This window comes from Taudactylus pleione, unplaced genomic scaffold (genome assembly GCF_031769625.1).
Source record: "Taudactylus pleione unplaced genomic scaffold, aTauple2 ptg000046l, whole genome shotgun sequence".
Lineage (NCBI taxonomy): Eukaryota > Metazoa > Chordata > Amphibia > Anura > Myobatrachidae > Taudactylus > Taudactylus pleione.
Window position 1 is genome coordinate 6,159,268 of NW_028284448.1, and position 14,810 is coordinate 6,174,077.

Below are 14,810 nucleotides of genomic sequence, written 5' to 3' on the forward strand. Positions count from 1 at the left end.
TTTTTGGTGTCCGGCCGCTCGCAAAGCTGTGGGTGACCACCCACAGCTTGTGGAGTAGGGTCTAGCTGCCGCAAGCCCGAGTGGACTCCCTGCTCTAATAAAGCAGGAAGTCCACTACTGACATCACTAGTGATGTCAGTAACCCCTGCCAACAAACGCCAGGCGTTCCTAAGGGAACGCCTGCGTTTGTCAGGCCACTCCCCCACCTGCCCACAAAACGGGGCGTGCTGTCAATCAACATCAACAGCCGCCCTGTCTTGTTACGAGCCCCGTAGCAACTGAACTTCAGTCGCTAAGCGGGGCTCGCGCACGCCGGACGAAGTGCGTGCGCAATGGGGAACCATCGAGCCGCTTGAGATCGGCTCTGAATCGAGCCCAGAGTTTGAGAACCACTGTTCTAGACACGTGTGGGGAGATGTACTAAGCTCTGAGAAGTGATAAAGTGGAGAGTGATAAACGACCAGCCACTCAGCTCCCAACTGTCATGTCACAGGCTGTGTTTGAAAAATTACAGTTGGGAGCTGAGTGGCTGGTCGTTTATCACTCTCCACTTTATCACTTTTCAGAGCTTAGTACATCTGGCCCATGGGGATCATAATTATCATATAGCTTGTTGGATAGTAGGGGCTATATTTAATGAAGTGCAAGCTGTTAGAAGTGGAGTTGATGCCCATAAAAAACAGATTCTACTTAACATTTATCTAGCACCGTATAGATGATAGCTAGAATCTGATTGGTTGCTATGGGCAACATCTCCACTTCTAAAAACCTGCACTTTAGTAAATATATCCCTTGGTGTATAATGTGTTGGACAATATTTGGAGCTTATAGGTGCTAGTCATGGGGCAATATACAGTAACATGCTGGACAGGTTGGTTTTCCAGTGTGCTTAGCAAAAGAATATAACATGCAGTTTGGTAGTTCAACCATCGATGGTTAGTAACCACCAATAGTCTGAGGCAATGGTGATTTTACCATCAATGGGATGCATCGATGGTAAAACATCAGTTGGGCGATCCTCGACTGTGAGCTGTCTGCGTATGTGCATAGCTAATGGGGCATACACACGGTCAGATTTTTCTTCAGATCTGAACGATAATGATTTAAAAAATCGTTCAATCGTTCTTATCTGAAGGAAAATCTGACATATCTGAACGATGCGTGTTCCCAATGGTCAGATAACGATATCTGACATCTGATGTGTTTGCAGTCAGATTTGGACGATTCCATTAATTTTAATGCAGTCAAAATCTGACACATCTGACAAATCTGACCGTGTGTATGCACCATTAGCTGTCGATAATCAGCACTATTGGTACTGCAAAACAACAAGTTTTCTTCACATATCTAGGACCCCATTTACAAACGAAGGGAAATACCAGCTGGAATTTTCGTTTAGTATCACTGTGATACAAACGAAAATTCCACTGGTAATTAGTAATACTTACCCCTCCGGCGTGGTCCCGGAGCCGGAAAGGCACCGCCGGGTCTCCATTGCCGGCAATGAGGCCCGCATCGCTCTCGCCATCTTTTAGATGGCGAGAGCGATGCTGTACAAACAGTGGTAATCTTAGATTACCGCTGTTTACTAAATACAGCAAGAAGGTATAACCCCTTTAGCGAGCGCTAACGGGGTTATATTTCGTTTGTAAATGGGGCCCAATGTCTGTACATTTCTAGTCTGTACCGAATCATTCCTGCAATTAGTTAATTAGGCTATAAGACCAACTATAGGTTGCCATTTGTCCTCAAAAAATGTTCTGACAGGGCTGAATCTAAACACCCTTTCTGAAACACTTATCACCTATTGTAGCAGTATACCTATAATTCCTGCTTCGGTCAGTCATTTATTCATTTTATGCAATTTGTTTTGGCTTCTGAAAACTATTTTAAAGATGTAAACTAACTCCCAAAACAAAAATGACAGAGCATCTATTACTGCATGTACTAAGCCTTGGAGAGAGATAAAGTGGATGGAGATAAAGTACCAACCAATCAGCTCCTGTCACTTTACAGGCTGTAGTTTGAAAAATTATAGGAGCTGATTGGTTAATAATACTTAATCTCTGTCCACTTTATCTCTAGTCAAGGCTTAGTACATAGACCCCATACATCCCAAAGAGCCAAATATATTGTAAAATTAGTTAGAATGTCATGCGATATATCATATGCAGTGTGTATTGTTGAACTTGTAAGAATCGAAGTCTGAGATGACGCTGTAGTTCATAATCACTCCAGTGGGTGGCGCATCATATTACTTTCGTCTGCAGCAGAAGGAGAGGTTACACGAGCGGAAGAGGAAAGGGTCTCATCAGATGGAGGCTGCTACAGAGGCTGATACATAGCTGCTGCTGCTGGGAGGTCAACGCAGAAGCCAGTGTGCTGCACGCAGCCTGCTTGTGGATCTGCTGTGACCTGTGAGGTGAGGCAGACGCTGGATCCACCATAGTGAGAGATACAAACTTCGTGTCTGCAGGACATGCTAGTGTAAGCAGCAGCCTGGCTGTAGTGTCTTGGCCAAGGCTGCAGACGTTTGTATACTTATAATTATGACAGTCTGTGATCTTTGCATTACATATTTATACTTTTTATGGCACAGAGGAGGACTGATAACTGCATAAAGCAAACTGTGTGTAATATGCAATGACCTTAGCATGTATCTTAGCTATGCCAAGCACGTGTACGAAGTATTTACCTTCAGAGCCACTGTGTCACTGTTTTAGTCCTGTTCACATACGGGCTGAGTCTGAGTTGCGAGCAAAGTGAAAAGTGTAACTTTGCACCTTGCTAAAACCATGCTCCGCTGCAGATGGGGCAGATATAAAATGGTAGTGTCTAAGGGCCTGGTTCAGAGGTGGGGCGCTCGCTCTGAATCAGGGCGGGGATTTTTTTTTTTCTCCTGCCCGCTTGCTAAGCTGTGGGTGCCCACCCACAGCTTGTGCGAGCAGGCTGGCGATGGTCGCGATTATCGGGCTTGCGATGAGACCCTGTGGTAGTGTCTCAGCTCTCGCAAGCCCAAGTGGACCCCCAAGTGGGCATAGAGGGGGAATATAACCATGTAGCGAGCGGACAACTTTCTTTAAGTGGTGACAACTTTCTTCTTTATGTGGCCTTAATGTGCATGGAACTGCACTTCCACCTTCACTCATGTCACTTCCAGGTGCCTAGCATGAAGGGGAAATAAGCTCTACCGATATAAAATGTGCAGAGATTTAGATTGAAGAGGGGTGTGCAAACTGAAATGAAAATTGCATCTAAAGCTGTCCAGCATTTACTTTGCATGCAAAGAAGAATAAATGTATTTGCACCCCATGCAATGTAATATGATTTGCCCAAGTTCTCAGAAAATCTTTTGCAATAAAACAGCCTATTTCTGTGGACAATCTGAATCATTATGCTGGCTTCTATTGAACGAATCTCTGTAATTAAACCATAAATTGTATTTGCAGGGTTACAGTATGGCAAATTTAAGAAATATAGTTATTATTCCTCAATTTGCTACAGTATCAGTAACACAGAATTCCCTAAAGAATCTCTGTCCCCATAGTTATCTATGGTTATCCCATATTCAGATTGTGTTTGCTATTGTAGTCTAATGGTAGGTACACACTAGACAATATATCACCCGATCAGGCGAGTCAGGCCGACATATCGTCCACATCGGCAAGTGTGTACCCACTATGAGTGACCATGCGCGCTCTCGCTGGGTCCTTCATCGCATTGACAGATCATGCATACATGCTGCTCAATCTGTCAATTTGATGAATGACCCCATGGTTGTTGATGCTGTTGGTGAATGACACATCATGCTATCATTCACCAGATCGTGCAGTGTCAAACGACTGCATGATATATCGTCCGTCGCATTGTGGGTAGGCCGGTGTAATGTGTACATGGCTGAAGGGCTACATTTCTGAAGTTTCCCCTCCAGCAGCCTCTATACCTTGGCTAAAAGCATTCAGAGAACGCATAAGGTAATTTACTCACAATTTTAAAAACCCCAGAGTTTGAGAGAAATTAAGTGACCTATTGACAGTCTGAAACACTCATTCCCAGAAGCGGATCCACACTGGTGTTGGAAGTGCATTGCGGCATTGTCAAAGCCCTCCCATGTAATCTTCTCCTTCATGATTGGTGGGAGCGCAGGTAAATTATATATTGTTAGTTTACATACAGTCAGGTGCATTAATATTGGGACATTGACAGAATTTTCATGTTTTGGCCTCTATTCACCACCACAATGGCTTTGAAATGAAACAAATAAGATGTGCTTTAACTGCAGACTTTCAGATTTAATTTGAGGGTAATTACATCCAAATCAGGTGAACGGTGTAGGAATTACAACGGTTTCTATATGTGCCTCCCACTTTTTAAGGGGCCAAGAGTAATGGGACAAACTAAACAATCCTAAATCTAACTTTCACTTTTTAATACTTTGTTGCAAATCCTTTGCAGGCAATTACAGCTTGAAGTTTGGAACGCATAGACATCACTAGATGCTGGGTTTCATCCCTGGTGATGCTCTGCCAGGCCTCTACTGCAAATGTCTTCAGTTCCTGCTTGTTCTTGGGGCATTTTCCCTTCAGTTTTGTCTTCATCAAGTGAATTGCATGCTCAATCGGATTCAGGTCAGGGGATTGACTTGGCCATTGCATAACATTCCACTTTTTAGCCTTAAAAAAACTCTTTGGTTGCTTTTGCAGTATGCTTCGGGTCATTGTCCATCTGCACTGTGAGGCGCCGTCCAATGAGTTCTGAAGCATTTCACTGAATATGAGCATATAATATTGCCCGAAACACTTCAGAATTCATTCTGCTGCTTTTGTCAGCAGTCAAATACAAGGGAACCAGTTCCATTGGTAGCCATACATGCCCACGCCATGACACTACCACCACCATGCTTCTCTGATGAGGTGGTATGTTTTGGATCATGAGCAGTTTCTTTCCTTCTCCATACTCTTCTCTTCCCAGCACTCTGGTACAAGTTGATCTTTGTCTCATCTGTCCATAGGATGTTGTTCCAGAACTGTAATGGCTTTTTTAGATGTTGTTTGGCAAACTCTAATCTGGTCTTCCTGTTTTTGTGGCTCACCAATGGTTTACATCTTGTAGTGAACCCTCTATATTCACTCTTGTGAAGTCTTCTCTTGATTGTTGACTTTGACACATATACACCTACCACCTGGAGAGTGTTCTTGATTTGGCCAACTGTTGTGAAGGGGTTTTTCTTCACCAGGGAAATAATTCTTCTGTCATCCACCACAGTTGTTTTCCGTGGTCTTCCGGGTCTTTTGGTGTTGCTGAGCTCTCCGGTGCATTCTTTCTTTTTAAGAATGTTCCAAACAGTTGATTTGGCCACACCTAATGTTTTTGCTAACTCTCTGATGGGTTTGTTTTGATGTTTCAGCCTAATGATGGCTTGCTTCACTGATAGTGACAGCTCTTTGGATCTCATATTGAGAGTCGACAGCAACTGATTCCAAATGCAAATGTCACACCTAGAATCCACTCCAGACCTTTTACCTGCTTAATTGATAATGAAATAATGAGGGAATAGCCCACACCTGTCCATGAAATAGCTTTTGAGTTGATAGTCCCATTACTTTTGGCCCCTTAAAAAGTGGGGAGGCACATATAGAAACTGTCGTAATTCCTACACCGTTCACCTGATTTGGATGTAATTACCCTCAAATGAAATCTGAAAGTCTGCAGTTAAATCACATCTTGTTTGTTTCATTTCAAAGCCACTGTGGTGGTGAATAGAGGCCAGAATATGAAAATTCTGTCAATGTCCCAATATTTATGCACCTGACTGTATCTCGTCTAATTTATTTTTCCTTTGAGATTAATGCTATTTTAAGCTTAATGATGTGTGTAACCAGCGATGCGACAGATGACTGCACCACTGACGAGTCGATATATATCAAACGGCTGGTACACATTACGCAATCCAGTGCCCAACCCCCGATATTTCGTCACCAGCTACATCCAACTGCATGGGGTTGTCAACCAGTTTGTCAGACTGAGCAGTATGTAGAGTTGATTTGCCGATGCAACAGACGCCCAAATGGGAGCACGCTTGGTCGTTAGTGGTGCATACACATTGGCCAATGTGACGGCCAGATAGGACAACATATTTTCTATATATCGGTGAATGTGTACCCAGTTTATTTACTTAGACATGCGATTTACATCGCAAAGGACAGCTCTCCTGATAAGAGCTGTCCTTTGCTATGCCCCCGGATAGAGGGACTTCTGGGATTAGAACCCAGAAGTCCCTTTAGCGTCCTCCTGCGCATACGCAGAAGGACTCGTGCCGCGAAGGGAGATGGGAAGACCTCTCAGGGGAGGCGTCCTGATGAGAAGCCAATCTGAAGATGGTGTTATCCACTGGGACGAAGCAATGCATTTCGGTGCTTAGTACAACTGGGAAATGCGGTAAAACCCCTGAAAATGCAAATTTTTTCGCTGGTTTTACTGCATTTTTCACTTTAGCACATCCCACCCTAAAGTAGAACTTCAAGTAATAATAAAATACAAATTTGATGAAGTTATTGGGATCCCTTGACAGGGTCCATACATGCGGTTAGGGTGAACTCTCTTCCACCAGTGCTGTAACGTATTCTGCAGTGTTGACTGCGCCAAACAAAATAAGTTTATTTTGCAACACCAGTTGATTGGACAGAGCAGTATAAACCGCCCTCATAATACTGCTAGCCGGTGGAAGCGGATGTTATGTGTGCCATACATCTACAGCCCCAATTCTCTGTTCTGCTGATCCGATTGCCGATTAAAAACGCTGAACCGCGGACATCGGTTATCAGCGTTCCGTCAGCAGATCTGGGAGAAAACAGCATGTTAAAAATCCCTGACTCATCTATGCCGATCAATTTTTGGTCTGGATCGATGAATTGAGAATTTCTAACATGTTGGATTTTCCCAGTGTCTGCAGAATGGGGAATTCGTGCATATATATCACAGATGTATGGGTCCCATTACATAAAAATTTCAAGAGGAGCTGGCCTTTAATGGCACAGTAAATGAAGAAGTACAGTTGGAAGTGCTCATCAGGAAACCATGTGCAGAATAACTGCAGTAATAGATAGCGTCCCTGTGTACTGCTCTTTCCAATAACAGACACTTCTGCAGAGTTACACATGTAATTCTGGCTGCTGATGATTTCTATTTTCACTGCTTATATCTGTGGCTCCCAATTGTTCAGTGCTGAGTTATATATTTAGAACAAACAAGTTAGTCCAGGTGCATTTCTTAACTTAGGTGTTTTTTGCTTTGACTAATTTATTCTTCGGAGAAACTCCCTTTAGTGGGGTTGGCCTGTTTGTTCACAGGCAGATTATTCCATCAGCTAAATAGTGATGTTTTGCCAATATGAGTGACAGGGGTCCTGATAATGTGCTTGCTTGCAGTGCTTACCTAAATTGCCAACTGTTGATTTGTTCTATTCTAATAAACAGGCTATGAAATGACTGGAGTCAGACACTACCTCCGGGCGTTTAAAAACCTGCATTTGTATACAAGGATATGTGCGAGTTCAAGCTCCTTTGCATACAGCCATGCTCAATGCAGGACACATTGTAGATATATGACACATTTTATACCAGAACACAATGTGCCCCCTACTACTGGCTTGTTCCACACAAACTCCAATGGTCTTCTGACCTCATCACCACAAAATATCTTCATATACAACGTCAGGCATAAAAGTAAGAAAACCCAAAAAAGCAACAGGACAGACCCATCTCAAGAAGAAGATGACTATGATGTAGAAGAAGTTGATCCAGAAGATAGTGATTATGATGATGAGCCAGAGGAAGACTCCACTATACCAAAGGACTATAAAGACCTAGAAAAGGCTGTGCAGTCCTTTCGTTTTGATGTCATCCTCACTGCTGGATTAGACATGTCAAGAAAGTAAGTTATGTAATATTTCCTCTCCTATAAGTAAAATCAATCTCTAACTAAGTAGACATATATTAAGGGGAATATCAATTGGGTGCAGATTTATGTTGCAACAACTAACGGTGAGCAATTTCCCTTGAACTCTCCCCGGTAGCTCCCCAGCACTCCAGGACACGATGTGCAACAAAAGCTTCACGATGTGTCACAAGATCTATCGTGCACGATCTAAAGATTTGCCGATCTTTAGATTGTGCAGGATAGCAGACAGATGCTTGCACGGATCAGGGATATCTGTGATGCATGCACCAAATTTTTTCTAGCGGGGGCTAATGCCACAGCCAGGGGAGCTCTTTCACCGGGTCCCCTGGCTGAAGCATTAACCCTGACCACTATCAGCCTAGGCCTGGGTTGTCCTGGAGAGGGGGACCCTGTATTGGGGTGCTACCCAGGGATCCCCGGCCTGGGCTGACTAGCGGTCAGGGTTAATTCTTCGGCCAGGGGACCCTCGCTAGAAAAAGTTTGGTGCTGGTTCTGGATAATACAAGGGAACCCAACGCATTTTTTCCCCTGTATTTCCAGGACTGGATCAGCGCTCGGTGCTGGTTGTGCTTAAATACAGGGGAACCCTACGTCATTTTTCCCCTGTATTTTGAACAACCAGCACTGGGTCACTAAGCCCGGGGCTGGTTGCTCCTTTTGGGAAGGGGGGCACGCCGCTTTTTTTTTTTCATAGGTTATTCATTTTGTAGACACAGATGTACGGACGAAGATCTGCCCATGCATCTGTGTCTTCATGCTTGCAGCACAGAGCTCCCTGATCCATGCTTGCAAGCATCGTATGCAGATCCGAACGACATAAACACTGTACGATATGGCGCTGGATCGTGTACAAGATTGGCAGGTCTCTCCTGCTGTGGGCAAGATCTGAAGATGGGATGTACGACCCACGGGGACGCGCTTCGTGATTATGAGTGGATAATCTCACGATTTGGACATATTTTACACGATCTGTTGTTCCGATGTATCGGAATTGGGCAAACCGTGTAAAATATTGTCTGGTGTGTACGCACCTTAACTCGCGTATCCGACCCAAGTTTCAGATTAATGCAGCTATACGTGCAACCAATTCTCATGCTATCCAATTGAAAAACTTCAAACTTACAAAAAAAAAATAAAACATTTGAGAAATCAGCCTGTACCCTGAATAAACTTCAAATATTGAACAACAGTATAGATGTCTATTACTGTCCCAAAGAAACTTTTTAAGATGAGTAAAAAATGAGAAAGGAAAAAAAAAGGTTTGGGTTTTTTTATTTTATCTTTAAAAACAGCCCCCCATATACCTGTCCCACATCTTGTAACCCATTATTCTACACTCTGCATAATTACATGTCATTATTAGGGTCAAAATATTAAGCTAATTAAAAACTTCTAATTGCCTAATTAATCAGGTGTTCCAGGGGTTCTGAGCCAAGGGCCTGATTCAGATTTGGGAATATAGTAAGATCGAGCAAGTAACTGTGCACCTGGACAAACCATGTTACAATGCAAGGGGTGCAAATACATATATTTATTTTGCATGCAGGGTAAATACTGGCTGTTGTTGCATGTAGTCCACAAATGCTGGACAGCTTTATTTTTACACTGCAGTTTAGATTTCAGCTTGGACACAGCCCTCCCAAATCTAATGGTCCGTGTACACTGTACGATCAGTCAGCGATAATTATGTCACTGACTGATCGTCCTGCACCGTCCCGGTGTGCTGGATGATCGTTATCGTTCATCCAGCACACCACCAACGATGGGCAGGTCCCTATGTAATCTGGGCAATATTGACCAGGTTGGCCTGCATGCATAGTCGATGGACGATATTGTTATCGTCCATAAGTGCCCGCACATCGCTGGCCATTTGAGGGTTGGAAGGCACCTAAAAATTAATGATTTTAACGATATGAATGATATCGTTATCGTTCATATCGTGCATTTTAATCGTACCGTGTGTAATCACCATAACTCTCTGCACATGTTACATCTGCCCCACCTGCAGTGCAACATGGTTTTATAAAGATGCACAATTACTTGCTCTTTCTTACTCTATTCCCAAATCTGTATCAGGCCCCAAGTCCCAATATCTTTACCTTTTTAATGAACGATTTTCCCCCACTTTGCGCCTGCTCTAGGGTTGCGAGTGAAAAGCTGTGCTAAATCCTATTGAAATTACAGCTGCTAAAATTCTTGTGGCCTGTTGAATAGGAGAAACGCTGCGCCATGGTTAAAAAAACAAAACAAATTACCATAGCCAATTTAATACGCCCCTAAAGCTTTAATAATTGTGTTGAAAGTGAAATACGCGCACCTTGTACCAAGAGTGCATCACTGAGATTTCTCTTTATCCATAATTAACTGCAGACACAAATCATTCAGAATAATTTTAAGCAATTTGACACAATGTCATTACCCCAACCTTACTCATGTCAAAATTAATTTCATCTGGATCTTACTGTAGAAGATGTTAAACTCCGGTCAAACTCAACCTGTAGTTTATATGGCAATTAAAGCAACATTCTGTCACCCATTACTGGAGAATTATTTTATATAAAGATGTCTTCATTCTCATCCTAAGAGCTATGTTAATACACAAAGCAATTAACATACTACCTTGAAACAGACAATACTCAAGTTCACTCTATTAGCGTTCCCGTTAGACCGCGGGCTGGGCAGGGCACTGGGGGAGCCGCTAGGGAGCCACTGCGCGCCTTGAAGCCACGTGTGCTCCTGAAAAGGGGATGTGGTTGGTCAGGGGGGCGTGTACTTGTGACACACCTTCAATTTGTCACACTTGGGGGGCGTGTTCAGCACGCCGTCTATGCACCCGGCGGTGATCATTCACCGCAACTTTTCCCACCCACGGGACACTGCAGCTCGCGGTGGGGATGGCTAAGGGCAGGCTGTTTTAGCGGGATGCTGCTTAAAAGGGCAGGGCGCATTTTGCCCTTTCAAAATCTGGCAGGGCGCAGCGTCCCGCTAAAACAACCTAGCGGGAACACTATACATCAAATACTGAAATAAAAAGTAATGTTTTATTTTCCAAAATGTCATCATGTGTCTTGTTTAAATTTTATCTAACTGAAATGGGACAAGGACATGTCTTCTATTAGTGAACTTTTTAGTTTTTATATAGCTATGTTATAAAATTAATATAATTCCTCTAGTAGAATATGTATCTGCACTTACAGCAGAGGTGCCCGGCCATTTTTCTGGCTTTTTGCGCATGCGCAGTAGACTGTGGGCACACTGTAGTGTGCCCAGAGCCTACAACTGCTTTAGTAGCTGGCTAGCCACGTCAGTCGGCTGCCAGTCGCCGGGTAGAGAGGAGGGGGCCCTGGACGGGGAATGGACATGGGCCCCCTCCTCTCTAAAGACGCCTCTGCTATTAAATATGAATACATTTAAGGTGCCCATATTCTTTTCTTGTGGTATGTGTTAGTAAAATAGTATAAATTCTATTCATCATTTGCCAAACAGGTTAGTCCAGAGTTTCCCAAATTGCAGCTCATTACATAAATGTCCTTCCTCATTTATACCCCTTTTACACCAAACAAATAACCCGGGTTATTGCCAGGTTGATCTGGGTTGAGGCTCTGTGTGAACGGCTCCCAAAAAAATAACCTGGGTCGATTTACCGGGCAATCTTACTCTAGTTGAGAGCAGGGTTGAAAACGGGTTGTTCCCGGGTCATGCGGCAGCGTAAACAGATGCTACCCTGATTATTTGACCTGGCTAGCTCCGAAAGATGCTGATTGGAGCTTCTGGGGCACCGGCAGATGATGTAATTTGTCAGTGCCCTGCAGAGAGAGACGCACATGAAGCCATCGCTTGCCTGCCTAACCTCCTGCACCACAGCAGTCTGACCAGCAGCCACAAAAGCAGGTAGGCACACAGCCTGCCACAGCCAGAACTGCAGCCTGACCAGCAGCCACAAACGCAGGCTGATACACAGCCTTCCACAGTCAGAACTGCAGCCTGACCAGCAGCCACAAACGCAGGCTGATACACAGCCTTCCACAGTCAGAACTGCAGCCTGACCAGCAGCCACAAACGCAGGCTGATACACAGCCTGCCACAGCCAGAACTGCAGCCTGCACCACAGCCTGACCAGCAGCCACAAACGCAGGCTGATACACAGCCTGCCACAGCCAGAACAGCAGCCTGTAGCAATGCTGTAAGCAGTCCCCACCCCTCTCTTTTGTTGCCTTTTGTGACCATCTTTGTCAGACCTTAAAACAGACCATTTTTAATGACTTCTATAGAGAAAAGCAGGGATTACCCGGGTTCAGTGTAAACTGGGCAAACCCGGGAATAACCCGGGTCGAGTTGCAGTGTAAACGGGGTCTGAAGCAGAGTTCGACCCGGGATTGACCAGTGTTCAAATTCCAGGGTCGGACCCGGGATTTTGGTGTAAAAGGGGTATAACTTTATACAGCTTATGCTTTACCTTCATAGACGACATAAATGTCTAGTATAATCATAACCAACTATACAATCTATCAATAGACCTAATCTTATATAGTAATGTAACGGGATACTATACAGCACAATGTATTCTGTTTGAAATAGGGTATATTTCCTAAATGCAAAATAACACTGACAATGTAAACATACTGTAATCCTATCAAGTAATCAAAATGTTTTTATAGCAAAATTGAGGAAGAATTTTACAAAGGCAAGCTGCGTCTTAATGGAGAGAAGCTATGGAAGAAAAGTAGAGCGGTAGGTACTGTTTGTATATGGGGATTAACAATATTTACAGTTTTATTTTGTTTAGACTGCTTTATTTGTTAATATAGAAAATTACACTATGCTGGGAGGGAAGAGGACACGTATATAAGCCCTACATCACAATCACTCAGGGCAGTTACCGTTCAGTAGGGGCATGAGTTCATATTACATTCTGTTTATACACATGTATATAGTTCTGTAAGTATCTGTATAAATGGTGAGTGCTGATATTACACACTAATAAATGAATAGACTCTTCTATTACCTGCATAAAGGCACTTGTCAGCAGCCACATGCCTTTTCCCCTGCACAGCTAAGATATCAGCAGTGCAAAGCACGAAGGTGCTTTCATATGCATTGTAAACACGAAATGATGGCACTGCCTGCGATGCAGTCAGGAAGGCGACGGTTGAAATGCTGACCGCCGGCTTCCCGACTGTCGAATACCGGCAGGGGTCTAATGACAGGCGTCGAGGTCCCGACGCCTGTCACTTTACCTACGCCGGGAGCCCAATGCCCGGCATACCGATCGAAGGTAAGCCGTGCGCGGACAGCCGCAGGGCGGGAGGGTTTGGTTAGGGGCTCCCAGGGGGGACTTAGGGCTAGGCACCCCCCGGGAGGGTTAGGCTAGGGGAAGGGGAGGTTAGGGTTAGGCAACCCGCCGGGAGGGTTAGGTTTAGGCAGCAGGGAAGTGGGGGTTAAGTTTAGGCACTTAGGATTAGGCACTAGGAAGGGAGGTTAGTCACCCCTAAAGGAGGGTTAGGTGGGGGGGCGGGGGGGGGGGGGGGTTAGGTTAGATAGTACTTACCTTTAGTGCAGTCGGGATCTTCACTGGTGCCAGGCTTGCGGCGTCGGGATTTGAACCGCCGGACATAGGTCTGGCGGCATTTCATACCGATCCCCACTGCCTTGTATCAAACACTGTGGGCCTGATTCTGATTTGGGAGTAAAGCAAAAAAGAAACTGTGTACGCCTTGGTAATGCCATGTTGCACTGTAGGTGGGGCAGATTTAGATTGTACAGTGAGATTTAGATTTAGGAGGTGTGTGTACAAACTCATATAATTTGCAGAGCAAAAATAAAGCTGACCAGCATTTGTGGGCTACATGCAAAAGCAGCCAGGATTTATCCTGCATGCAAAAAATACATGTATTACCCTCCCCATTACAACATACAAAGTTTGTCCAGGTGCAGGTAATTTGCTCTTTTTTGCTTTACTCTAACTCAGAATCAGGCCCTGTGTGTATAAAGTAAGTGCAGTAGATACAGAGAGTAGGCTTGATGTGTAGTTGGAAGTATATCTGGTGTACGTTTCTGTGAAGAAGTGTGCTCAGAAAAAATGCGTATATTCACACTTCTGCAAAGTTACAGGTGTGTCCTCATGCACTATTGCTGCAGTCTCGCCAAACCGCCCTTCTCTGGTCCTGTCTGACTCGGCTTGTGCCAAGCATCTTAGTCATAATGGATGTGACAAACTGCACTGAATAATTTGATAGGTGACACTGTGTGCGACTGAGTCTGACTCTACATCAGTGATTCCCAATCTCGGTCCTCAAGGCACACTAACATTCCTGGTTTTAGTGATATCCATGATTGTGCACAGATAAGTAAATCAAAATAACTGAGGCACTAATTAAATAATTTGTGCTCAAGTATGGCTATCCCTAAAAACCTGGACTGTTAGTGTGCCTTAAGGACCGTAGTTGGGAACCCCTGATCTATAGGAAGTGCTATGATGCAGAGGTGGCAGCTTTTTTTTCCATGCCAAGGTCCATTGTGCTTTGTATACAGACTGTCACGCACAGATAAACAAGTGTCACATAACCGATTAATCGGTGCAGTCTCATAAAACTATTTGTCACATCCGTTTTTCAGGGGGAATAAGATGCTTGGTGCAAGCAGTCACACAAGACCTGGCAGCTCCCTTGCGCCGTATGGTGATACATCTGTATATGCATCGTGTACTGCGACGTTCCCTCCATGTGTATGCTTGGTTTGATACTAGTCTTCATCAGTGCACACTTGCCTTCTACTAAGTGCAAAACATATTTCTCCAAACAGGTGTATGTACTCTTACTGCATAGCCTGCAGTTGTACAGTCACCAATATAA

At 44.2% G+C, this 14,810-nt stretch overlaps 1 protein-coding gene across 1 annotated transcript in view; it reads left to right on the forward strand.

The window, feature by feature from the left end:
* Positions 1-2,275: 2,275 nt before the first annotated feature.
* MTRES1 (mitochondrial transcription rescue factor 1) overlaps positions 2,276-14,810 on the forward strand; it is a 28,772-nt gene continuing 16,237 nt past the window's right edge. The window contains exons 1-3 of the mRNA XM_088460401.1: positions 2,276-2,422; positions 7,476-7,932; positions 12,618-12,690. Of these exons, the coding sequence (XP_088316527.1) occupies positions 7,484-7,932; positions 12,618-12,690 (522 nt within the window). The 5' untranslated portion in view covers positions 2,276-2,422; positions 7,476-7,483. The remainder of the gene's footprint in view (positions 2,423-7,475; positions 7,933-12,617; positions 12,691-14,810) is intronic.